Source organism: Falco peregrinus, chromosome 2 (genome assembly GCF_023634155.1).
Source record: "Falco peregrinus isolate bFalPer1 chromosome 2, bFalPer1.pri, whole genome shotgun sequence".
Lineage (NCBI taxonomy): Eukaryota > Metazoa > Chordata > Aves > Falconiformes > Falconidae > Falco > Falco peregrinus.
Window position 1 is genome coordinate 81,504,364 of NC_073722.1, and position 24,803 is coordinate 81,529,166.

At 37.5% G+C, this 24,803-nt stretch overlaps 2 protein-coding genes across 2 annotated transcripts in view; one reads left to right on the forward strand and one right to left on the reverse strand.

The window, feature by feature from the left end:
- The first annotated feature begins 1,599 nt into the window (after nt 1-1,599).
- TMA16 (translation machinery associated 16 homolog) lies at nt 1,600-20,258 on the forward strand. Its single transcript, XM_055794493.1, has 7 exons — nt 1,600-1,634; nt 2,708-2,820; nt 9,497-9,534; nt 10,325-10,409; nt 11,442-11,590; nt 18,381-18,423; nt 20,026-20,258. Exons 1-7 carry the CDS (start codon nt 1,632-1,634, stop codon nt 20,162-20,164), a joined length of 570 nt encoding a protein of 189 aa, XP_055650468.1. The 5' UTR covers nt 1,600-1,631; the 3' UTR covers nt 20,165-20,258.
- Nucleotides 20,259-21,148: 890 nt separating this feature from the next.
- Nucleotides 21,149-24,803, reverse strand: part of MARCHF1 (membrane associated ring-CH-type finger 1) — a 257,958-nt gene continuing 254,303 nt past the window's right edge. The window contains exon 9 of the mRNA XM_055794490.1: nt 21,149-22,979. Within this exon, the coding sequence (XP_055650465.1) occupies nt 22,948-22,979 (32 nt within the window). The 3' untranslated portion in view covers nt 21,149-22,947. The remainder of the gene's footprint in view (nt 22,980-24,803) is intronic.

Sequence of the window (24,803 nt, forward strand, 5' to 3'; positions counted from 1 at the left end):
CACAGCCAAGGATGAAAAAAGTACCATTTCAGCTAAAAGGATGATGCTGGCAGAAGAATGCACAATGCACGTGGGCATAAATCATTAATACATATTTGTGATGAACACTAGGAAGTGTTTAAGCATAAGAGAAATGACATCCTGGAAAAGGTCTATGGAGAAGGACATTAAAAAAAACCCCGCTTCTAGTGCAGGAACAGGCTTTCCAATATTTATAACACATCATGCTAGGAAGATCACAGATTTTAGCAATCATTACAAGAGAAGAAAATAACTAATGAGAATGTTTTGCCTGACTCCTCAAGGTTTAGATTTTTTAGGTTTCTAATACTGGAGCTCCTACACATTTTCATATTACAAACACATTTGACTGCTTCTGGTAGTTTGAAGAACAGCAAGTCTCCAGTGGTGGCACATTACCTATACTTACAAGCTGGAAACTGCGTTTCCTGACCTGTCATACTATCAAAGATCAAAGTAAATCATCATTAAGCTGAACAAGTCACTGATAATTCAAAAAGTGAAAATATTTTAATGTAATAGTAGTGCTCTTAGTGCATTATGAGTCTTTGACAAGTGCCACTGAGATATTAGAGAAATTATGGATTATGTCTGTGGGAAGTGTATCTTAGTAAGAAATTTCAGAATCTTGAGACACTACTATAAAAAGCACTTTTGTTCTGCGGTTCTGCGTTCACCAGTCTTTGCAGGGAACGTAAAATAAAGAAGTTGTATGAAATTACTACTCAATGCCTCATACTACGTGAAAATAATGACCCATGCAGGTGCCAGGGAATTTTCAGTTATCACTGAAGCAGATCTTTCATGCTGCAGGTAGAAATTTGGTAGGTCACCAGAGTAAAAGAAAACATCCTGTCTTAATATAAACCTGAACTTTGGAGAATGATTTTTACAGTCCTTTTGCAGGTGTGAGGAAGTGCCGGCCGCAGCGGGGCTGGGACAAGCACCTGCCCCATGGGCACAGGGGACGTCGCCTGACCCCGCCTGCAGGTTCCTGCCTTCCATAAAACCTCCATCTTGCACTTTTACAGTGTCCCAGAGAGGTGAGGTTTATGGGGAGGGACAAAGCCTGTCAGCCTATGTGGTGAGGTTGGCAAGCACAGGGAAATTTAGGGGCACAAAGCGTTTTCTGAAGCCTGGTGAAAAGTCACACGGACCAAACCACAGGAGGACTGGTCTCCAGAGCTTCACCTTCAGTATCATGGAAATGAATTAGAAAACTTGGCAGAAAAAGAGTCTTTGGCACCTGAAAAGCAAGAAGTAATATGGCCTAAAGATTCTGTTGGGTCTGTGATGCTGGGAGCTGAACGATCACAAATTACTTTCCATAGGCCCGTGGTCTGGGCACACAGGCCTGCTACAAAGACAGCAGTGGAGCAACTCTACAGCCCGGGCCAACCTGCACCTTCGTGCTCTTGCTTTGTTTCCGGGGGGGAAAATCCACCCACCCTCGCAACAAGCAACGCTGTACGGCGGGGTAGGGAAGGGGCGGTCAGTAGAGCTGCTGGCAACAGGCACCGCCTCGCCGCGGAACGCCAGTCGCGCTGCTCGCGGCGCCCGCCCGGACCGCTGTGCCTGGTGCACCGCGGCGCGGAAGGAGGTGGCTCGCCATGGTGCGTGTGGCGGGCCGCGGCCGGGCCGGGGCGGGGGCAGGGGCGCCGCAGCCTCGGCTCCTGGGGGTGGCGGGGGTCTCCGCAGGCGGCGCCCCGGGAGGGCGCCCGAGCGGCCCTGCCCGCCGCGCGTTGCGTTGCCTCCCGCAGAGGTTTGCGTCGGTGTAGGCCTTCCCGGCAGGGTGCGGGTGGCGCGGGCCGCGGGGCCTGGGCCTGGGCCTGTGGCTCTGCCTCTTGAGATTGCTTTACGCGTTCAGGATTTTTTTTTTTTAGAAAAATTTTCAGAAATTTATTTTTGCCCTTTTCCTTTTCTTTCACAGTTCTAAACACCAATGTTACCATAGATAATATGATGTACTAAAGTTCTGTTTACTGATTGCTGTTTCCTGCATCACGTTTGCACGTCTAGCCTCCCTGCTTTTAGCTGTTTCTTTTCAACATGCTCACTTTAAAGAATTTAAGTTGCGTACTATTTGCTAAAGCCTTTCAGTTTTTTTCAAATGCTTCCTCACCAAAAAGTAATGTAACTTGAACTAGTGTTACAGTATTTTTTTAATTTGTGAGTAGTATTCCTTTGCTGTGCAGTGTGAAAGGCTAAAGGAGGAAAACCCCTGGCTGCTTCCTCATGCAAAGCATTCCCATGGTCTGTGGGGAGGGACAAGAAAATCCTTTTTGTTGCGTTGTATAAATTACAGACTGCCTTTGTCAGAAAACCTAGATGCAATGATAGGATAGAAGCTTGAATGGGGATATTTATAGCAAAGGTATGGGGAGGTAATCTTAGTTTCCTACCTGCACATTCTACGGCATAGGTATTTTGAGAGTAGTCACTATGTAAGATTTCTTAACAGTATTTTCTGCCCTCCTTTGTTACAGCATGTACCACGATAGAGTAATTTTATTTCTTATTGAGGAGGGTAAGATCTAACTGGTGGAACTAATAAGCTGCTACTTTAAGGGCTTTCTGAGATACTGGTGCATGACCTTGTAAGTCTTTACCATGCTGTATGCTGCTATCTTCGCTTTAATGTTTTACTTGATTTTAGTAATGTGTAGTATCTTTGATTTCTTTTCAGCCAAAGTTAAGAAAAACCCAAGGAGGGAAGCATGAAAAAAAGGTTATCCATCCTTACAGCAGAAAAGCTGCACAGCTTGCAAGGGAAGCACACAAACAGGAAAAGAAAGACAAGTAAGTTGACTGTGCAAAATCTGTGTGCAGACCAAAGGATAATACCACAGTAGATAGTTTTTGTTTGGGGGGAGGCTGGTGGTGGAAGGGAACTGTTATGTTGATATAACCTTAAGATAAAAGAAAGACCTATGTATCTGAGTACTGTTGGGCCCTGTGAGCTGGAAGGTTTACATTCATGAAATCAGCTTATACAAACTGTATAGTTCTGCTACTAGATTTTTGGTAGTGTCGTTACAAGTTAGGTTTCTTTTTATCGTAGCACTTTGCTTTTTGTAATTTGAATGGCATGATGCTGGTGATTTCACATGATGCTTAGTCACCTAGTTTGACTTCACTGCAGGATTTAATAATCACCCTCGTTAGGGTCTAGCTTCTGCTGAAGTGCTGAGTTCATAGAAAAGAAAACCTGGAAACCTTCCTGCAGAAGAGAGGCCTTCTGAATAAAACTGATTAGTTGAGTCCTCTTTGGTGATTTTCCTGCTGTTCCATGGCAAGTTTGGTTTTCTGCTTTTAAGTTTTACTTCCCCCTTCCACAGAGGGAAAGGATAGCTGAAGAAGACTGGCCTTTAGTTTTCATTCTGTCACAGCTTACTAGTTGATACGCTATGATTTTTTGTTTAGAAAGGTACTAAAGTAAACTGAAAGCATTTTCTGTCACAGTACACTGGTATTTGGATGGATCATGTGAGCTAGGCCCAAATACTCATTGTCTGCAGGTGTTATATTGGGAGCTCTTGGTACAATTGAAGTGTTCCTCGGAGACTGCAGTTTAATGGCTGGGGGTGGATGTACAGCCTTGTCCGCAGCAAAGTTGTAATGTTGCTCTAACTAGAAGGGGGCCCTTTACTAGCATAGATAGCTGTATCGTGTAGCCTCAAGCAGAGCTGCTGCAAGAATTTACAAATAGCACATGTTGAGGATCAGGCAGTTTCCTAATGTGCAGAAAGTTTTCCCTGCTGCCTCATGTTTTGTCTGTGCTCTCTGACTACTCATGGTAAGTAAGTTTTTATTGTAAGTTATTTTCCTAGTGCTAATTGACTTTGTCCCTTAACTCTCTCATCTTGTCTCTTAATGGCTGCTCAGAGCGCTTAATCACAAAAGATAACTGAGTCAAGCTTGATTCTTAGAGCTTACATCTGTGACTTTGCCATAAAGAAAAACACACCCAAGAAGACTTACTGAGTGGAGTGGTGCACTGATTACTCATGATGACGTGGCACACTCAATTAAATCTTTTAGTGATTGTCTATGTTTAGAGTTATACTGATACACCTGTGCTGACATTTAGAGTACTATTTCTGTTCCACTTGCAACAGCGAGAAGTTGGAGCGAAGAACTCCCACAGGAATTGTATTATCCCGTTTAACTTGATTAAGATTAGAGGATGTGGATTGCTATCCATTTCTTTAGGGTCTGTTTCTTGGTTTCTGCCTTGATTTCCAAGCTACTACTTTTCCAACTTACTATTTCAAGTGTGAGACCACTACTCTAGGCTGATGGTAAAAGATGTAGCCCTTCATTTTGCATAGGGAAACAGTTTCACCAAAAGTAGTGTGTCAGTCTGAACCATCCAAAGCGTGTTGTGATAGCTAAATGATTTATCTATAAATAAGTTTTCTACATCTTGCAGTTCTGGGTCCTAAATGATTAACTAGCATTATTCATAGATGTGCACTTTGTAGATCTCTTTTGTTGTGATGTTCTAAAAATAATTTGCATTAAAAACATCCTCCAATTTTCTGTATTCTATTTTCTGTACTGTTGTGGCTTGAAGAACAATTTAACTTGAAAGACATGAATAATGTTGATGGTTTGGGTTTTTTTTTCCCTTTACAAGACCTGTTTTGGATCTTTATTACCTTAATGATCAGCCTGTTAAATCTTAAGATCTTTAAGGATATGTTTAAAAACAGTCCGTTTAGCCACTAACCAGTCTTTTTAATGTAATTACTTAGTTTTCAGTTTCTTTACTATAATGGTGAGGTTTGGGTTGATTTTTCAGAGCTCTGAAAAAGACAAGATAAATTTCTCATTCTGTGGATGGAGGAAAGATTTCCACTCCTACACTCAGTAAAAAAAAGTAGCCCACACCAATTTTGTTCTTCCTCCTGGGTTTTGCAGGTCTATTAAATGTCTTCTTTTAGTGGCAGCTGATAATACTGAATAAATGCACTGACATTGTTGCTTCCAAATTTGTGACTTAACCGCAATAAATTTACGGAGGACTTTTTTCACTGGAAAATGACTTACTGAAATTGAAATATTTGCAGAAAAGATTTTGCCGATTACTTCTATTTAATGACATGCTGTTCTCTTGTTGGAAGGTTAACGTGTCCTTTGGTGATAATAGGAGGAGCTGTCTGGTAATCTCTGCAGTATATTCTTTCTTAGTCCCATCTGTAAATATGGTACTTTTTTGACTAGTGCTTCTTATTATATAGAAATAAGTCACCTTAAATGTGGGGAAGGCCCAAAACTGGAGGCAGTATTCTCAGTATGATCTTGCCAGCCCTGAGTAAAGGGGATAATTTTTCTGTACAGGCTAATGCACTTCCACAGCATGGGAAAAACAGATCAGAGAGAGACAATGAATCTAGGAAGTTCGTACAGTTCATCTGTACTATTAAGCTGTGGATTTACTTGCTAGAAGATGCTGTAATTGTGGTTGGCTATATTTGTTCAATAATACTTTTTGAACATAGGTACGTTTTATCTGCTGCTTACTATTCAATACAAAGGCATTACCTTGGGTGTACGAAGCCCTTGAATGGCATGTTAGTGGAAGGTGAGAATGTCTTTTGTAGAAGCATCAGTAAACATTTGCTTTGGTTTTGTGTGGTTTGTTTCTTTTGTGTTTTTTTAGGGGTTTTTTTTTCCTTTGAATTTGGCTGGGAGCAGAATTTATGACTAGAGACTGTTTAGGCCTTCTGTTTACTTTTTAACTTTTCTATGTGATGGAGGAAGAGAAGTAACTACTGTGAATGTTCCTGTTTTTGTTAAACAGGAAAGGAAATTGCATTTATGTATGAGATGTATCTTTTGCCCAAACAAGACAATAAAAAGGGAAGACGCTACTTACAAGGAATTTCAATACTTAAGGAGGGAGAAATTTTGCTCTAAGTTGCAGAAGACTTCTACAGTCTTCATTGTCCAGATACTCTTTAGTGCAAGCGTTTTCAACTAAATACAACAGTAATAATAAGCTTATTGTCCGCAAGCTGTGGATGGACTACAAAAGACCAATCTTGACCATAATAAGAGGAAAAAGACCAGTTGGTTTTAGAAAATTGATGACAATCTTAAGTCATCTTGTTCACTTGAACAGCAACTTTTTCTTGCCTGCATCCCTCTTCTCAGTTCTCCTCAAGGTCTAATGAATATCAACAAATTCCAGTGCATTACTACCATTTTATTCTCTCTTAAGCTACATCTGAATCCTTATTTGTATATGCTCTGTTAAATAATTAGAGATGTTTTTATGAGACAGCAATAACTGGTTCACTGGTGCCAGTAGAACACTGCTTTTTCTACACTTTAGGAAACCAGACCATAATGGGATGTTCCTGGAACTTCTTTCAGTAGTGATGTGCCAACAACAATCATGTTTTGTTTGCAACTGCTGAAATCTCTTTTTGGGTTTGGTAGCTAAAGCTGATCTAGTGATAGTTTATTTCCGTTGCTTTCCCTCCTGAATCAAAATACACCCTTTCTACTCGGCATATATTTTTAAATTTTTTAGAAGTTTGTGCATTTTCATTACAAATATAACAGTCTAATACTGTCATGCTCTGAGATATGAGAGCTAAGGAGTGTTTATTGCATTTCTTGATCTGGCATGAAGCAACCCCTTAGGAGTAAGCAGTAACCTTAAATTACCTCCTTGTGGAGCTCTTAGTTTCTCCTTCCTTTCCTATTGTCTCACCTCCTAATCTCCCTTGAGCCACTGTGCTTCTGCTGTTTGCAGTAGTGATGCTTTGAGATGTGCTCTTGCAGAATCTTTATGTGGAACTGAAAAAATACTAGCCTTTAAAAGTACTTGGTTTGCTTACAGAAATAAAAACATGAACGGAAAAAATTAGAATTTTTAATTTTTATAGAGTGATTTTCATATGGAAGTATCCTAAAACACTTAACCAAGTCACTAATTGGTGCATAAGCTCACAAAAAAAGCATGCCTCGGGAGAGAGATAGAAGGTATTTAGCAACCTGAAACAAGGAAATAGGTCCCGTCAACCATGATTATTTTTTTTTCCTAGTAAAAGAGCCTATCTTAGTTCTCAGAGCCATCAATGGCATTTGTATGTGTGGCTATTATGGGGGGAATACTGAACTGGTAAACTGATTTGGCAGGTATTTATTCATTGTTAGTATTTAGAGTAGAACAGTTGAATGCAGTATCTGAGGTAGAGGTGCTGATGGAGCACGAAGGCTTTAAGTAGCTAGTAAACATCAAGAAAACTACTAATTGTTCTTATCAATAGTTGGTGCTTAAGCAGATGGTTTTTGGGAGGCTGATGGAGGACAAAATCATTAAGAAGCAACGGCCTGCCACAAGATTGTAGCCCTGCCCTCACCCTCTCTTCCCCTTGTGCAAAAAATGTTCCTTAATGTGTGGAAGATGGGAGGAACTTGCATTGACTTGGCTTATTTGATTAATCTCCCTGCTAATACTGTTGTCTTCTAGCAGTCATCAAGGTGATTTTTTTTATAAAAAGTACAAGAAGGTGACGTCTGATCCTATCATTCGTGATTTCTCATACTGAAATAAGTTGTGTACACCTAGAGACTGATGGGTTTTCTTCCAGAAGGAAATCCTGGTTATACACTTCATTGCCTTGGTGAATAAGTGATCTCGTGACCCTTGCAGGTGCAAACGGTAATTTGTGGTGTTTTAAAGCATATGTACATGACATGAATTATGATTCTAATCAGGCAGCTTTTCTAGATGGCGTTGTAGTTTTCTCCATGGCGACGCTTTGCAGATGTGCTCCACTGGCTGTGTTGCCATGCCCGGTTTGCAGCAGGAACTGCTGCTGTGGAGTTCCACTGTGTGGAGTGTGTGTCCTTGTATTGGTTGCTATTACCATGCAAAACTCCCTGCTCTAAACCCTCTGTAGGCTACCTACCACATTTTTTAGCAAAAACATCTTCTACAGCTGAGTTTTGAAGCTGACTTCTAATCTAACTCCTTTTTCCTTTTTTTTTACACAGTCTCATCCAGGTCTGTCCTTTATTTAACCCATAGGAACAAGAGTAATTTTTGTTTTAAGTCTAAAATCTTTAAATTAATTGACCACCTTAGGGTTTTTTTGGCAGGTATAATAAAATCAACCCCCATGCTTGACCTCTGAAGACTTCTGCATTAAAAATGCTTATCCTGGATGCTGGGATATCTATAGAAGTAAAAAGGTTTTTCTTGAATGCGTTAGTGGAGTTCTTAGCATGCATGCTGTGCATTTGCTTTTATGTGGCTTTGAGACAGTCTTGAGAGGATGAAATACTCCTTGAAAAAGTAATCTTTATTTTAATAATGTAGGTTTTTGGCCAAGTGACACAAATATGTTTGTCTCTGGAAAATAGGGCTTTTTATTTTGATTTGAATTTTTGTGACAGATGACAAACTTCTGTGCTCTGAATTACTTCAGTTGACTCAAATGCTCATTGAATTCTGTAAAGTACAAGGAATGTAATGAAGGAGCACATTAGCTTTGAACAGTGTTGAGTTTTGGTATTGTATGTTGTCAGTGGTATCCTTCATGATTTTCTTTATCAAATTTCTTAAAATGTCGGTTTTGTCAGAGGCCCTTGGATATATACATTGAACATGCATGGCTAACGTTTTTTCCAGTGACAAATTTTGTACTTGGCCCAACAATGTATTATTTTCCTTTCTGGAAATAAAGTGACATTCAGCAAAGTTCATTGCTGCAGACTGAATCGGAGAGCTTCAGGACAAAACCATGTGAGGCACTGTATTACCTGTTAGAAAACTTGTGTTCTCTGGGAACTGCTCAACAGGATGGGAATTAATCCCACACTGAATTGTGTGTGCACATCCCATACAGTACAAAAAGTTTCAAGTATCCTGACAGACATTGAGGTGGGGTTAAAAATACTTTGTGATGGATTTTTTTAATCTTTTTTATGAAGTTCTTAATTTTGGTTTCTTAATGCGTTAACTTTTACTGTTCACTAAGCACAAACTTTATTACAAGGTTATTAAATATTAGAGTGGTATTTTTCACACTGTATGCCTGATTTGCAAGAATGCAGTCTGGTGGAATCTTTTGTTCTTGATGTCCAAACTCATTACATATACCAGCAGAATATTAGAAACACTTAATGAAATTATTACAGTGCCTGTCTTTATGAAATTCCTTTTGTTAGGCTCTAAGAAAAGGGTTGCATCTGAATTTCTTCCAAGAAACTGTTTAACTTAATAGGTAAACTGGACAAATTTCAGATAGCATTTACCCAAAAGTAGAATTTTTAGATGAAGCAAAATAAGTTTTACATTGTTCTGAATTTGGCAAAGATTTCTATTTGAAATTTTACCTTGACTTTCATTGTGACTCCAAAAAAATGATTTTTGGAGAAAGAAAAATGAAAGTAATTACTTGTATTGGTCCTCATTCCCGACTGACATACCTTTTTTTTTTTTTTTCTCTGCTAGGTTGAAGACTGACAAAGCTTTGCGTTTGAGTATCATTGGTGAGCAGAAACTTCTACTACTCAATGCAGCATTCAGCTTTTTAGCATAGGCTTTAAGTTTTACCAACTTCATAGATACTCCAGTTAGAATTTTTTTTTCTATAGTCTGACTGTAATCTTAAAATAGACTGTTGAACTGCTGAAATATTTGTGTTCACTCAAGCAGTATATACAGGCTTGAATTTGGGGCTTGAATTGTATAGCTGTATGTACAGGCTTGAATTGTACAGCCTATTCTTTAGTCAGTGCACATGACAACAGGGCAGTGTAGACCAAATGAGCTGTACGTGTTTTTATTGTACTCGTCTCCCTGGTTTTCTTAATTGCTTGTAAAAGAGGATGATGCATATATAGGTTAGCAGGCACATTGTGCTAGCAATTAAATTCAGAACTTTGAGACATAACCTGGAATATTTTTCTCTTTCATATGATTGACACTGTTCCTTTTCAGTTTAGTCTGATTAAAAATTGTGATAATCGGAACTCTTACTGAGATGCTGTGTTGGTTTTTTCACCTTGGGGCCTTCCTGAGTTTCCATCTTAAGCAATCGATAGAGTGATATTTTAAACACTAATTTCCACTAAAGCAAAGCATAACGTCTTTTTTCCTATAAGGAAGATTGTTTCTATTACTGCTACCTTCATACATGGTACACACATTATCGGGGAGTCTACAATGCCATTCAGAATCTTGAAAAATGGGGGGGTATTTCAAAAACTCTGAAGAAATTTAATCTGTGATGGTGCTACAGTGATGGTGTAATCATTAATGTTAAGTTTATTCTTGCAGGAGAAAAATTGCAATGGTTTCAAAGTCACCTCGACCCCAATAAAATTGAGTACACAAAGAAGGAAGCTGGTGAATTAATTGAAAAGTAAGACTGGTGTTAAAAACAGGATTAAAAAGATTAATTTGTCTTAAAATAATGTTCTTAAGTAAGATCTATAAAGTGATGATGACTTGGAGGACTTTTTATATATTATTGTTAATAATATTGAGTAGTTGATTTTGTGGCAACTGAGGTCAATTATATATTGAAAGATGTATATATTCACACTGGAGTTACTGAAATCGTGGTGGTGTTTTTTTTTATTATTTGAGTATTCTCTGCTTTCATAGTGTGTAGAGGACTCAAATGATTTGGACAGTAATGATTGCATGGATTTGCTAGTTGGGTTATTCAGTGACAAAAGCACAGATTTCATTCTACTGACTTCTTTATCCTTTAATTTTCTTGGCTGAGAAGATTAAACAGTACTTCGTGCGTCAATTTTTAGGACAGGAAATACCAAAATTGAATTTGCTAAGAAGAAACGCAGTTATTTCTGTGCTGCTGAATGGATGTGCCTGTGGCTTGTCACCATTTTTCACCTGGTATCTGAACAACATAATATATATGTATTCTTACACAGATGTACTATGTCAGAAGCTCTGACACTTCCTACACTGAAACCTGTAACTGCCAACAAACACTAGTGGTACCGCAAAGGCAATAAAAGCTTACTTTCTGGATTTGGGTCGGATGTAGAACACATGTCAAAAAAGTACTTTACAAGTTGTTGAGGTGGTGAAATTCAGCAATTAAAAATTAGGAATACTTAGATTTAACACTGATCTTACAGAGCAGGTGGGTTATAGTGATGTGGGAGTTTGGTTTTATGCGAACATGGTTTCTTAAAAAAGGCAAGTATAAAACCCCTAATCCTTCTGGAAGCTGCAGATAATTAAAATGAAATTCTAAGTGGAACTTCCACTTTGAAGATTAAAGTAGTAGTTCAAATCTAAGAAACATTTCTGGTTTAGAAAACAAATACAATTAGTAAAACTACTTCTTAGATTATTAAGGTAATTCTGTTTTGCAAAAGTTTTGCATGACTGCAAAATAAATGCATTTTATTTCTTTCAGTTATATGTGTCGATTCGATGCTGAATTGGAGCAGATTGAATTACAAAACAGTATTAAAGGTAGACAAGGAAGACAGCATGGTTCACGGGAAACTGTCATCAAGCAGACCATAGAACGTGAAAGACAACTCTATGAAGGCTACGGAATGGGTACGTAAAAGCATTTCAAAATAATCCTATGGTCACACCTTCTCCTCCTGCTCACAGTGCTAGAATCTAAGTGAAAATTCTAAGCATTACCTTTATTTTTCTCTTTAAAGGAAGTAACTAACTTGTAGGTATTTATGCCTTGCAGAGGAGTTTGGGAGGAGGGGCAGGATGAAGAAAAGGAGAAAAAAGATGGTGGAGATCTGACTCCTATTTCTGCTTTACTACTTTGCCTTTGTGCATCTTCACTAGTACTGCCTTTTTAGTGTAGGCATGTAGAACATGAGGATTAATGCACCTGTCTCAAATAACAAATTCCGGTCAGTGGTGTGCTTGGCCCTTCATTATACACAAAGTATTTTTCATCTTGAAAGTGCGTTTCAGTGGGTGTGCGAGTTTTAACATGCATTAGTGTAAAGTTTTTATTTATGTGGGGAATAACCAACATTGCTTTCTTCACAAATTACTTAAGTTTTTTAGGTAGGCTTTGTTGTCTGGACTTGTGCCAATGAAGTCTTTATGCACAGCTTTCTCTAACGTTCTTTTGATAATATACAAACTTAACTGTTCGTGAGAGAGTGGTTGTAGGGTTCACGAACTTGGAAAGAACCAAAGCCTCTAAACTCGTGGGCCTAAAACGCCTTCAGAGAGAGACCTGTCATTCCACTAAGGTTGAGGTATGTTTCATGTGGGAGGACGATTGCAACAGTAAAATTGTAGTACTGATATATTTCCAAAATTTGAATATTTCTGGAGTTTTCCCATTAAAATTTAGGTATTCTAGGAAGAAATCCTGGGCTATTGCGACACATCTCTACTCTACAGGCTCTGACCTATAGGCATAAATGATAACCCGCAAGTAGAACACATTTTTTTCCTCCTGTTCTCCTTGGGCAAAGGAGTTATGCTGCTTTATTTGACTTACTGGAGATGAGGTGGAGGGAATGTAGATGCTCTGTGTGCATGAAGGTCCTAACGCGTAACCTCTTAATAACCAAAAACCCACAAAAGCTCCAAAGATTTTACATTAAAAGTCTTGTTAAGAGCCTAGTTGAAAGCACTTTGAGGTTTTAAACATGCACCTTGGCAATTACCACAACTTTGAGTAAATTCTTAATGCCAGATACTCTTTTTGACTTTTTTTATTACCATTTTTCTTCCTTTGGGATAGCCATCTATGCCAGCAGATTACCTAATGAAATCTTCTGAGGAGCAGTCGTGTGAAAACTGCAACATAAGCATTAGAGCTGAAAATTTCCTTTTAAGTTCATAGTCTTTAAGAAGAAACACTTAAACTCTTTTTGAAAGTATTTTCTAGTTTTGGAGGTAGTACCAGATGAAAGCTACTACATGTTAGAGAGGGAAATAGAAAACTGAAAATTTGATAGTTGGAACTAGGCTGAAGGGAAGCAGCAGTCATCTGGTGAAATAAGGGAGAAAGACAAAGGGATAATGAAAGTGCAGAAAAGCAAAGGGTTGTTTTGAGGAGCATCAAGTACAAAATAGTAGTGGTATTTGTGGTTTTAGCTTTAACAAACAAGCATAGTGGAGTTGAGTGACAAACGTTTAGCATGGAAGTGTTACTCGGACACAGTCAGTCTTTCTAACAGTGAAAGTATATCATGGAAGATACGAAAAAAGCTACATTGCTGGGTTTTGTATCCCAACCACAGGACAATGTTGGGGTTGTGTCATAATCCCATTTGCCCTGATTTATTGTATCAGTAAAGAAAATGAATGGCTTTAAAATTTTGTCAGTGCTACTTAGTACTTTAACAACCTGCAGTGGCATACATTCAGGACTACGTGTACGACTTCGTGCATAATCTTGGATTTCTTAGAAGGCGGCAAAAAAAGTCACAGGAAAATAAATACTGCGAATGTTATCAAATAGCTCAGTTGTAGAAAATCTCCTTTTTGGCTTTGCTTTTAAATTTTAGTTCTTCCTTTTTTCCTTAACTGCTTTGCTGGCAGTAAAAAAAAACCAACCAAAAATGCAATAGGACTAGATAGAAAGATGTCAAATGCACAGGCACAACATAAAAATAAAGAAGAACCCAGAAATACTGTAAGCAAAATTTGAGGTTATTATAGTATTAGTAAGTAAAGCATTCGGAGAGCATGGTGCAACTTCACATATTAAATACACTGTTAAATCATTCATTATTTGTTATCACAGCTGCTGCAGGTTTTGCTCTCTGTCTAGGACAGTATTCATTCAGAGAAAATAGTTGCTGCTAAATACTGTAATTAGAGACTGGGGATAAATGGAAATCAGCTGGAAACTGTGCTTTTCTACTCTAGCTCATTATTATCCCTGGAAGCTGTGGTGAGTGGAGCTTTTATAGCTGGCTTAGTATTTGTTGGGGTTTTTTCCCCCTTTTCTTGAACTTAGTTATTTCTTGTATGCCTGTGCATTTGTTATGAAGACACTACATGATAGGAATTGTTTACATTTAGGGAAGTCTCCTAAAATTTGATATTGTGTGTGTATATATATCAGATATATGTAAATGAAATATTAATTCTTCGTTACTGTTTTTTTTACAAAACTTGTAGATAGCCAAAAGCATAGTAAATTTTAATCTTTTTTTAAAAAAAATGTACCTATAAAGGGAGTATTCAGTCTGTCTGTGAGGTTGTTGAGTTTTGTTAGCAGCTTCTTGTCACTTCCTTACTCCTTAAATATATCTACGTTCATTTTACCGCAGTTTTCTTCCTGATGTTGTCCTTTGTATTTATTTTTTTAATCTGGTCTTACCTGTTTATAGCAAAGCTGTTGAAAGGGATTCCTACGTATTTACAGGATATGCCCTTGGAACTCAGAGTTGGCGTGCTTTCAGTTGAAAAGTATCATAATTATTGCATCTGAACATGATACATTTTTGATAATTTCCTTCCTTGCGTGTGTTCCCAGAAGCATAATCTTAAACTTGGGGGAAAAACAGTCTTTAAAGCTAAACGCACCAGTTTTATTAGTTAGTTTTTGAAACTTCAGTTCATGAGGAAATTGATTTAGTTTGAATGAAATTTGTATCATTTGCATGTATCTGCTGGTGTAACAACTGTACTGTTAGCTGCTGTTTTCTGTAGTGATTGTTACTGTGTAACTGAGTGGTTCTTTGTCTAAAGAATATTTACATTTTCTAACATGCTTTTTAACTTCAGGCTGCAGTATCATCCTTTGACCTGACTTGGGTGTTTCTCTGTATGACAGTTCTAATGTATGTGATATATACACAGCCTGTAATCTGTGCAGAGCACTGTCAGAGCAGTGACATTTCAGTCCTTGTGAGATTTTTGCTTTGTGAGAGAAAAATGGTTGCTGCTATGAAGAGCTATCATGTTTTTATTAACAGCATACTTCTGAAAGAAAATAAACCATCTCAGCACGCTGTCACAGAGCACTTGGTTTAAAATAGTGCTGTGGGGTACAGCTGTAGAAGGGCACTCTGACACTAGGATTGGCCTCTCTATCCCCTTTTCTCTAATTGTGCTTTAGAAGCCCTCCAGTTCACGCCTGTGCATAGAGGCAGGATCAGTTAGGCCTACAGCTGACAGAAGCATTTTGCTTCTGATGCCCCTAAGAACTTTGAAGTAATCTGGTCCAGTGCTTCTCCATCCGAACAGTTGGAAAGGTGCTGACTTTACAGTATTTTACTCAAGCTCTGTGTTATAAATAAAGCTCAGTCACTTTGTCTTTTTCCTTGTTATGAAATGGTGTTAAGCATGAGCATCTTCATGACAGATTTTGAGAGCTAACATGCTGTTTGTTCCTCCTTAGGAAAACAAAACTCACTCTTCTGTCTGAAAGAGAAACATGAAAAAATGCTTACTTAAATTTTTCACTGCTGTTTCATTATAACAGGAGTTTTTCCCATCTTTAGTTCAAAAAAACACTCTCCTGTGACGTAACATTTTAAAGCAAACCAAGAAGTTCACAATTGCAGCAAAACCCATGACACTGGTGCATGCTAAGGAGATACTTCTGGGTAAGATATATGTTATTAATCTGCAAATACAGTGCTGCTGCAGCTTTCAATCATAATTTAACAGATCAGTTATTGTGCAGTATGTAGTGACTTCATTTCTACACACATGAGACTGGAGTTCTGTTCCTAATCCAGCAGCTCCGTGATTTGTATTGTATAACATACTGCAAACACACACTAAGCGTAACTTAAAGATTTTGCCACTGCCAAAGCAGTAAAGATGGATTCAGTGCCCAGTCTTGGCTTGTTACAGAATCTCCCCCCCTCAGAATGCCTGCTTTCTCAGGACATTGGTGAGCCCTGGATGACAGGCTACATAACTGTTAGAATATTCTCTTTGGACAAAGGCCTACATAAGTTAATAAAAGCCATTAAATGCTTTCCGAGGTGTTTTTTTCAACAACAACAACAAAAAAAAAAAGGCAAGTGAAAAGAATTCAATTGAAAGTCTTGTCATGTAGTCGTGGTTCATCTGAGAATAACAACAGACTGTATGTGCTTTGATAGAAGGAACAAATATAAATCTCAACATGTTTCTGGGGGAGATGGCCCAAATTAGCATGGTGCCACTTCTGCCAAACTCACTGTTTATATTACTAAGCTCTGTCCTGGAAGCAAACTGAGTAGGCATTGCTCGTTGTAAAATACCTGAGAGAAGGGAAGAACTTCTGCTGTGGGTACTAGGATGTTTCAGCGTTTGGCACTATGCTGCCAAGAGGAGCTAAAGCAGCTGCAAAGAAAGGAAGAGGGACCATGGCTTTTTTGGGAAGGATGGACCTAATGTGGTATTTATGTTTATCATAGCAGATTAAAAAAAGCATTAGGTAAATGGTCCTTTGCCTTTCCTTGCTCAGCTGTGAGCAGTGTCACTTTATCTGTTTACCAAGAAGCAGGCTGCAGAAATAAGTGTAGTTTTTAACAAACAAAAAAAAAGCATATATTACTGTTCTTCAGTTGGTAACCTTATAATCCAGTGTGAAAGGAAGGAATATTTCTCTGAATAGCAAAGACTGTCTGGCCACAAAGATAAGTGACAGGTATCATCATCCTACGTTCTGTAGTAGCAAAATCATCTATAGTCCTGCACTGATAGCATGATCTGATTTATTAGCATTAAATTGGGAAAACTGGTAGATGAACAAAGGCAGAACTGTATGTTCAGGGTTTGCTCAAGAACAGTATATGAAGTGGCTGAAATGTCACATTTTTAAGAGCTAAAATAATAAAGTGGATTTAATGTTACAGAGGTAGCAAGCATTTTCCTTGTTGAGAAACCCGCTGGCTGTGAGATCTGTACACTTCATAGTAATGAGGTATTTTACACTGTGCAAAGATTTCAAGGCTCCTAAGGCATAGATCTCTGTAAATCAGTGAAGATGTTAAACAGGGGTCACTTGCAATACTTCAGGACTGACCAAGAAAAGCATGATGCTGAATCAAGGCAAAGCAGCTTAGGCATCCTAGGTAAAATTCTGCACGAGTTTATAAACTACACATGTAGTAGGTGCATTTTGGCTACTCTGGGGAGGGGCTCTGTCCCATGTGTCTCTGTACAAGATGTTTGCCTGCCTTTTTACTGCCAAAGATAATAAAGATTTGTTGTGAATATGTCACTTCTGTTAGTGGTGAAGACTGAAAAGTTTCAGTCGTTAAAACTTTTGATGCTTGTTTCTGTTCAACCAAGAGGAATATCAGCTTATGAGAAGTCTACTTCTGTCTATGTAAATATCATGCTGCATTTGCTGCAGTATTTAACAGGCATTTCAGTGACTACAGAGTGCTAGTTTCCCAGCATTGAGTGGTTTATAGAACAAGTATTTAACAATGGGAACTATAGTTCCCATTGGAGTGAGAATAATTGTTACCAAATAGCCATTCTTTGCTCTCAGATTGTCTTACTGCAGGTGCAAGTAACTAGAATTATATTCCAGAATCCAAGAATGTGTTCTGTTTAAAGATCAGATGTCTTGCTGTACTCTTTCCAGTGTTTATATTTAAAAACACACACACACATCAACTTGTACTGAATGGTAAATTTTAGGAATTGTATTTGACTGTTTGTTGCATTTTTTTACTTGAATTATCAGAGTTACTTTCCTAACTACTGCTGATCTGTCTTGCTTGCAGTGGTGACCTAAGTTCTTTGAAATTTTTTTCCAAAACCATTTCAAAATTCTTATGGATCACTTAGTACTCATTAATACAGAGTGAGGCTTATATATTTAGGTCAGCTTCAAAACTAAGCTTTCTTATTTTACCTTTTATCTGTTGTGCATCTTTATAGTAAGTTCTGCAGAGCAGAATTGTCTTTTTATTACCTGGGTGGGTGTCTCTCTGTTAAAAACTAGCATAACAAGACCTTGATCTTGGTTGAGGATGCTAGTTATGCTTTTAAAACAAATAATAAATTAATTAGTTTCCCAGTTTCTTCACTGAACTTTTTTTTAAAAGGGAAACTTTAGTTGTCTAAAATTTTGCGGTTTCTCAGATGTGTCAGTTTAGAGAAAATGAAGCACCCTCTTTTTACTACTTGTCAGGATTGGATTTTCAGTAACTGGTACGTTTGAATTCTGGAACAGTTCATAGGTGCAAGTTCACTTCTTTTTCTTCAGCAGTGGAAGGACTTCCTGTTTATATTTTGCTCTAGAAACTTTTTTAGTATGAATTTTCATTGTCATTTTCCTGGTCGTTTAATCTCTGAAATAGTAGGTTCGGTCCTTTAGCTCACATTTCCCTCTTTGAAATGAGACTCCCTTGAATAGTGTAACACATCTAATAGAATTTAATTTCATTCCCATTAGAAATACCAGACATTATGAACAGAAAGCATCTTAAATTTTTCAGGTAAGTTCTTTGTATTACCACTACTGATCTGTTTATGCAGTACACTGTTTCTGAATTTAACATGTTCTGTGTCTTTCCTTAAAAAAAGAATTTATGTAAAACTGTCATAGAATTTGAAGCTTTCAGCATTTCTTGGCTGTCACAAGCTACCATTAAAAATGGGAAGGGTTAGAAAGCTTCAACAGTTAGAATTCCATTTCTGTAACGTATTTTTTTTGTATATTCTTAGAGAATATTTTCTCTTTACCTAAAATTCTGACCTCAGCTGTTCACTCAAAAAGGATTAGCACTTACTCGTCGTGTTTAAGGATCAAGACACAGATCTAGTGAGAAATGGAATGACACTGTTTTCTAACCTGGAATGAGATTTCAGACGGTAATTGTAGTCATATAACACAGCGACCTAAGTTCTTTGTAGTCAGAACTTATCACTGAGTAACTAAAAGAGCACTAAGTTCTTATGTTTTCTAAGATCCAACTCTGTGTGGTACGGTAGTGTTTGTGTGTATATACTAGTTGAAATTCTCAAGCAAATTGACAACATGCATCTATTAAAGATTTGGGAGCTGTGGAACTTGCTGCTAGCTCTTCTGGGCCAGCAAGCCCCTGTGCCTCAGTAATGGGTTGAATGAGCACTCTTGCTGACAGCTCTATCAAATGAGGTACTTTAAAGGAAAAACCCAAGACTTACAAATGCTGATGTTGCAAGGAATGATATGCCACTGACTGCTAGGGGTGGTATGTAGCCAGGAGTCATACTCTAGGCTGCTGGAGTAAAGCCAGAAATCTTGAAGAGGCAGGCCTCTGTCTGTTGTGTTTATAAATACACGATTGACGTCTTGTACTGGGACATCTGGTGGAAGTGGTTTTGTTTTACTACCTCGGTAATATATACCTTTATTACCTTTTTATTGTCTTAATATGGCTATCTTATAATTGGAAAATACTGTCTTAGCCCATGAGAAAAATTACCATGAAGTGTACTTAACTGTAATCAAGAAAGCACTCTATTAATTACTGGATTTGGCTTGTGGCATTTAAATGAACACTTCCTCCTTCATGCAGCCTTTTGAAATTATATAGTTACCATGTGAATTAATGTTTACTAACATTCTGTGTCCCCTTGAAGTATGTCATACAAGATGCTAACAGTTACTGTACATCATAATGAAGGCATTTTATGTACATGTGATATTAGGTCTGCAAATTGAGCATTCAGATGAAGAAACGCATCCAAACTGCTTTTCCATTGCTTACAAGACTGGGAGTTTAGTGTGTCAGAGCTGAAAAGCAGGTGGCATAAAGTAAGAGAGGATACAAAATGTCTGTAGGAATAAAGTGATTCATATTTTTTTTATTCTGAATGTCAAATCGGAAAGTACTTAATTCTTCACAGAGAAATTACAGCTGCTGTAGTGTGCAAGATCAGGTGAAAATTTTGGTGCTTATACTGCAGTGGGATTTAGAAAATCACTGAGTGTGATTTAGAAAAGCAACCTTACTTGTGTTAGCATCTTTGTGAGGAAAGGTGAATTAACTCTGCCATTCCTTTCTGCTTTTTCTATTGGTAATTGGTTTTCATAACTTTTTTTTTTCTTTAAGAGAATGGGATGGTGATCTGAGGAAACTGCCAAACATCAAAATGAAAAAGCTGTCAGCTACGGATGCTGCTTGCACTCACCCTGAGGTGGCAGATGTGGAAGCTAAAGAAGAAATCAGTAAAGCAGAAGAGGTGGCCTAATGAGCACCAGCTGAAAGAACTGAAGGGAGTTGTAAGAAACCTGTTTTAATTATCACTGGAAACAAGAATAAATTCTAGCTATATTTTAAAAAGACTTTACTAGTTGCATTTTTTATATGAGCTCACTGTGTATCTGTGGTAAAGGCTAAACAGTATATTGTTGGGTAAAGCTTTATATTGAATAAAAAATTTTGAATATAAAGAAATACATAAGATCCTTTGTGCCCTTACTTCTCATAATGTACCTTCTCTTTAGGATGCAGGCTCCCAAACTGACAAAGCAATTGTAGTTTGTATCTTGAAATCTTGACTTGTTGAGTACCTCTTCCCTGGTCATAGAGTAGTCAAGAATCAGACACCTGTTAAGAACAGTGTGTGGTTGGTAATGGCAAGAGTGTATGTCATTTAGTGTATCTATAGCAGCTACCCTGGCGAGCAGTGAGGCCGGCTGGTGGCAACTTTTATCCATCTCTTGTGGTGGTGGCTGGGATGTCTCTAGGTGTACGCAGTTTTGTGGAGAGCAGCGATAGGCCTTGTCTCACAAAATCGTCTGCTGCATTACATGAAACACCTTGGGTGTAAGAAATGCTCTCCCATTTGGTAGAATTGTATGTGGAGAAGATGAGAAACACAGAGCATAAATCATAACTCTTCTCTTGTACCTTCTCTTGTCTGAGAGTCTGTGTCAGGAACAGAGAGCTGGAAAGACTTCAATAAAATATTGAGTATTTTATATTTTGTCAAGAGAGTTTGAGAGAATTATACTGTCTTCACCAGTGTATTGAAGAATTCAGATCAGAGGCTAATTAAAGTCCCTACAGTCTGTTTTTAAATATATCTTTTGTCTGTATTTTTTTATTTTTTAATTATTTTTTAAATTATGAAATTATGTTGCTTAGGACTTAAATAGAAGGCTTGCTTTATGAAGCAACTCTTTAGATGCCTTTAAATGTGTCCTTCAGGAAGGTTCTTAGCAGATTCTCACTTTTAATACCGTAAAATAAAAAAAAAGGGGGGGGGGGAAGGCAAGGGCAAAGCCAGGGATAATTCCACTTTTATTTTGTGTGAATTTATAAATCACAAAAAAAATCCTTATTAGAGCAGATCAGGTTGCCTGGGCACAGAAGTCACAGTTCAGATGTACTGTCTGTACATGTCATAGCAGTCACAGTTCAGATGCCTGTTAATTATGTGGAAATAATTATTCCTGGTAGATGATCTCCCTAGTACTTGATTCTCTGTACAGTTCTGTGTGTTAAACACAAGACTTTGTCATGGTAAATAGTTACATGGGTTTCCCAGATCTCTTACAGATACCCAGTTGAGTATTTTCTTGGCTGTGTACAGTGTTACTGATGGTGCTATTCTGTTAACATCTATATTAATTTTTCCCTCTTTACAAAATAGGCTTGTGCTGTCCTTTCATGTTTTGGGAAACCAGTCTGTTGAGTTAATATAGAATTAACTGTTGTCCTCCTTAAATTAATCTGAAGAAACCTGAATAAATTTAACAGACCTGAAGCATGTGGGAGTGATGTGTCACACATCTTCAGCTGGACCAGTCAGACCTGGCTGGAGGTCTTACCCCCTGACACCAGCCATATCTCTAGGCCATCATGTCAGTGCTTTGTGTTTCTGTTTTAGAAATAAGCGTGCTGAAGTTCAGGGCAGGCCTTTGATATTTTTTTTAACTTTGTTAAATTGAGCTGTGTTGTAGAATTCCACCTTTTTATTTTTAGGTATTTTTTGATTATTAATCATTAGAATTTTGATTTATAAAACCTGGAAGTGTTAAACTCCAGTGAAAGCTGGGCAGAGTAATTGGTGAGAATTAAAGCCATGTATGTGTGTGTTCAGTGCTTTGACAGATTTTTGCCTTTCAGAAGACATCTTAAATTTTTGGTTGTATACAATGTCTGATGTGCTTTGAAATTTTAAGTAGAAACATTGTAGAAAAAGTCACTTTCCCATCACCTTGGGTGAAATACAGAAGGAAAATGAGCAGTAAGGTAACTAGAAGGTGTCACAAGTAATGACAGTATATTCGGCTTACATCCTGGTGCATGCTTTAAAAAAAGTAGTCACGCAAAGTTATGAAGAATGAGATGTTCTATATTCCTTGAAACAATTCAGTTTGGCATTATAAAAAATAACAATTATAAAGTAATTATTATAAAGGAATTATAAAACAATTATTACTTGCTTGGTTGGTGTGATAGTCAAATACTGGAAGTGATTTCCTTTTTAACATTTGTTATTCACACTTTTAAGAACATGTTTACAATTTGGACTTCGAGTTTATGGATTTTGTCCCTTGAAATCCATGTATTCACTGCTTGTTTAGCTGGCTTTGAAACTGTCCCGTTGACCTACTGCGTAAGTAATGAAGAAAGAACAATTTCTGTGTGTGAACTTTTTACACTGAATTATCAGAAAAAATCACACGTAGCTGACAGGTGTTCACACTTGAATTGAAAAGTAGTCTGGGCTTAAGTTGATGATGTGCAAGACCAGTTTACCAGGTAAGTTTTGTTGCAATGTGAAAGAAAAAAAACCCAAACCAACCACAAAGCAAGCTATGTATGAATATATTGATTTATTTATTTTTCATTTCTGTGCTCCAGGTTTTTTATTTATTTTTCATTTCTGTGCTCCAGGTTTTTGTGCTGAGAGGCCTGGAGCAAGGGGATGCGGAGAGTCTTTTGCCTCTTACTGAGACAAGATAGTAGAATCTGCTCTGTCATTTTGATAACCCAGTCGTGCCTGTGCTTTAAAGCCAGCTGTTACGGTTTTGTATGTTGATGAATTTTCTTCCCTATGGTGGAAAATAAGGATGAATGCTGTCAGGAGTTTTGAATTGTTATTCTGCTTCTTCAAAATTAAAATCTAGAAAGCTGCTGCTATTAAAAGTGGGAATGGGAAATATTTATGTGATGTTCTCTGTTCTTAAAAAAATTGCTGTAGGGGATACCTTGACATTCTGTTAATTTGTAACTAAGGGTTACAGACTTTAATTTTAAATCCTCTACTATAATTCTTTGTAAGTGACAGGGTTTTTTCTACGGTCTAAAGATTAATTATATGGAAGACTTACTTGATTCTTAAACTTGTTGGATGTTGCATCACAATGTCCCTCTTTTTTAGTGTTTAACTGCAAAGTTGTGATAGTTAATTTCTGTAATTATTTGGGCTCGTATTAAACATACAAAACTTCAAACAAAAAAGCAATGTTTTAACATGGAACTTAGGTTAAGAACTTTTTTTTTTACATGTACTTTCTAATTTGTTACACTGTATTTTGCAGTGTACTTACTGAGGTATACTTTCATTCCATCCAGACTTCTCTAGGGAACTGGCTGAATTACATTTAGACTTTGAGTAGCAGCTAAGTTATTAGTTGTGCTCTGATTCTGGGACTTAACTCTGTTGATGGTCTCAGATGGAAAAGAACCAGCTGGTTTTAATTCCAGTAGCAGTATGATTTTATTTTTTTTTTCATGTAAACAAAGCAAAAAACAAAATGTGAACAAAATTAAACCAGAAAACACTATCCTTCTCAAGGCTGGTTGTATGCAGTAGATTAATTAATTTACAGTTCTTTAGTGTTGGAAACTAACGTGACTGAATTTATGGAACTCTTCACCATGGATTTTCAGTCTGCTCCATAAAGTTCCTTCTAAAGGGATGAGACTTCCAATATTTGTGATGTGGAGAAACAAGCACGCAATCAAGCACTTAGCCTCAGTATTGTATTTTTCCTTTTTTCTCTACCAGAGTATGTGTTGGTCCATATGGAACTCCAGTATGTGCAGCGAGATGCAACAAGTTGAAAAGGAAACATACATGAACCATTTTCTGAGCCATTCCTAAGGTTCAAGGAGTATACTTAAGAAGTGTCTTGTGTGTGATATTAATTTTTTTTTGTCTTTGATTGCAGTAGCATATTAGCTCATCTCTGTAATGACACTACCGTATATGAGGACCGAGTCTGGGATCCAAAAGTGTGTGAGTCCAACTTTTAAAAAACTTTTTTTGCTGAACACCTGACAGATAGGAAAGAGTAGTAAGAAAAGGACATTACTGCTTTTTTAAAAGTTCTCTACTTAAGGAATCCTCCAGGCTTAGTTTTCTAGTAAAGGGCAAAGAAACACCTGTGCTATAGAAATATGTCTCATTGGCTTGAGCCAATCATCTCAGCATGCTACAATGCATGCATCGTATTTCTAGCTTCTAGATCTTTTTCAAGAGTAAAAACTCATTATTAGTGACTTCCAGACTTAGTTCCTAAAAAGTTTTACAAAGGTTAAGAAACTTTGTTAAGATGTGATTTATGCACTGCAATTTAGGCTGTTACCTTAAATACTGCAAGCAAGATCCTGTGCAGAGTTCCTAGAATATAACTACAAATAAGCTGATGGAGGAAGACTCTGTAGTGGCCCTGTAATCAAGTTCCCTAAGCCTTAACTGCTTGTGTTGTAAATATTGCCCAATTTTCTTGAAGAGTTTAATATGTAGTTACCCCTTACAGATGAAAAGTAAAGCTACTTATATTTTAAATTATGTTATTAAACCAAAATGGCAGCATTATCTAAAGAAATGTAGACAGGTGGCAGCATTTTACTAATGTCAGCTCATACTC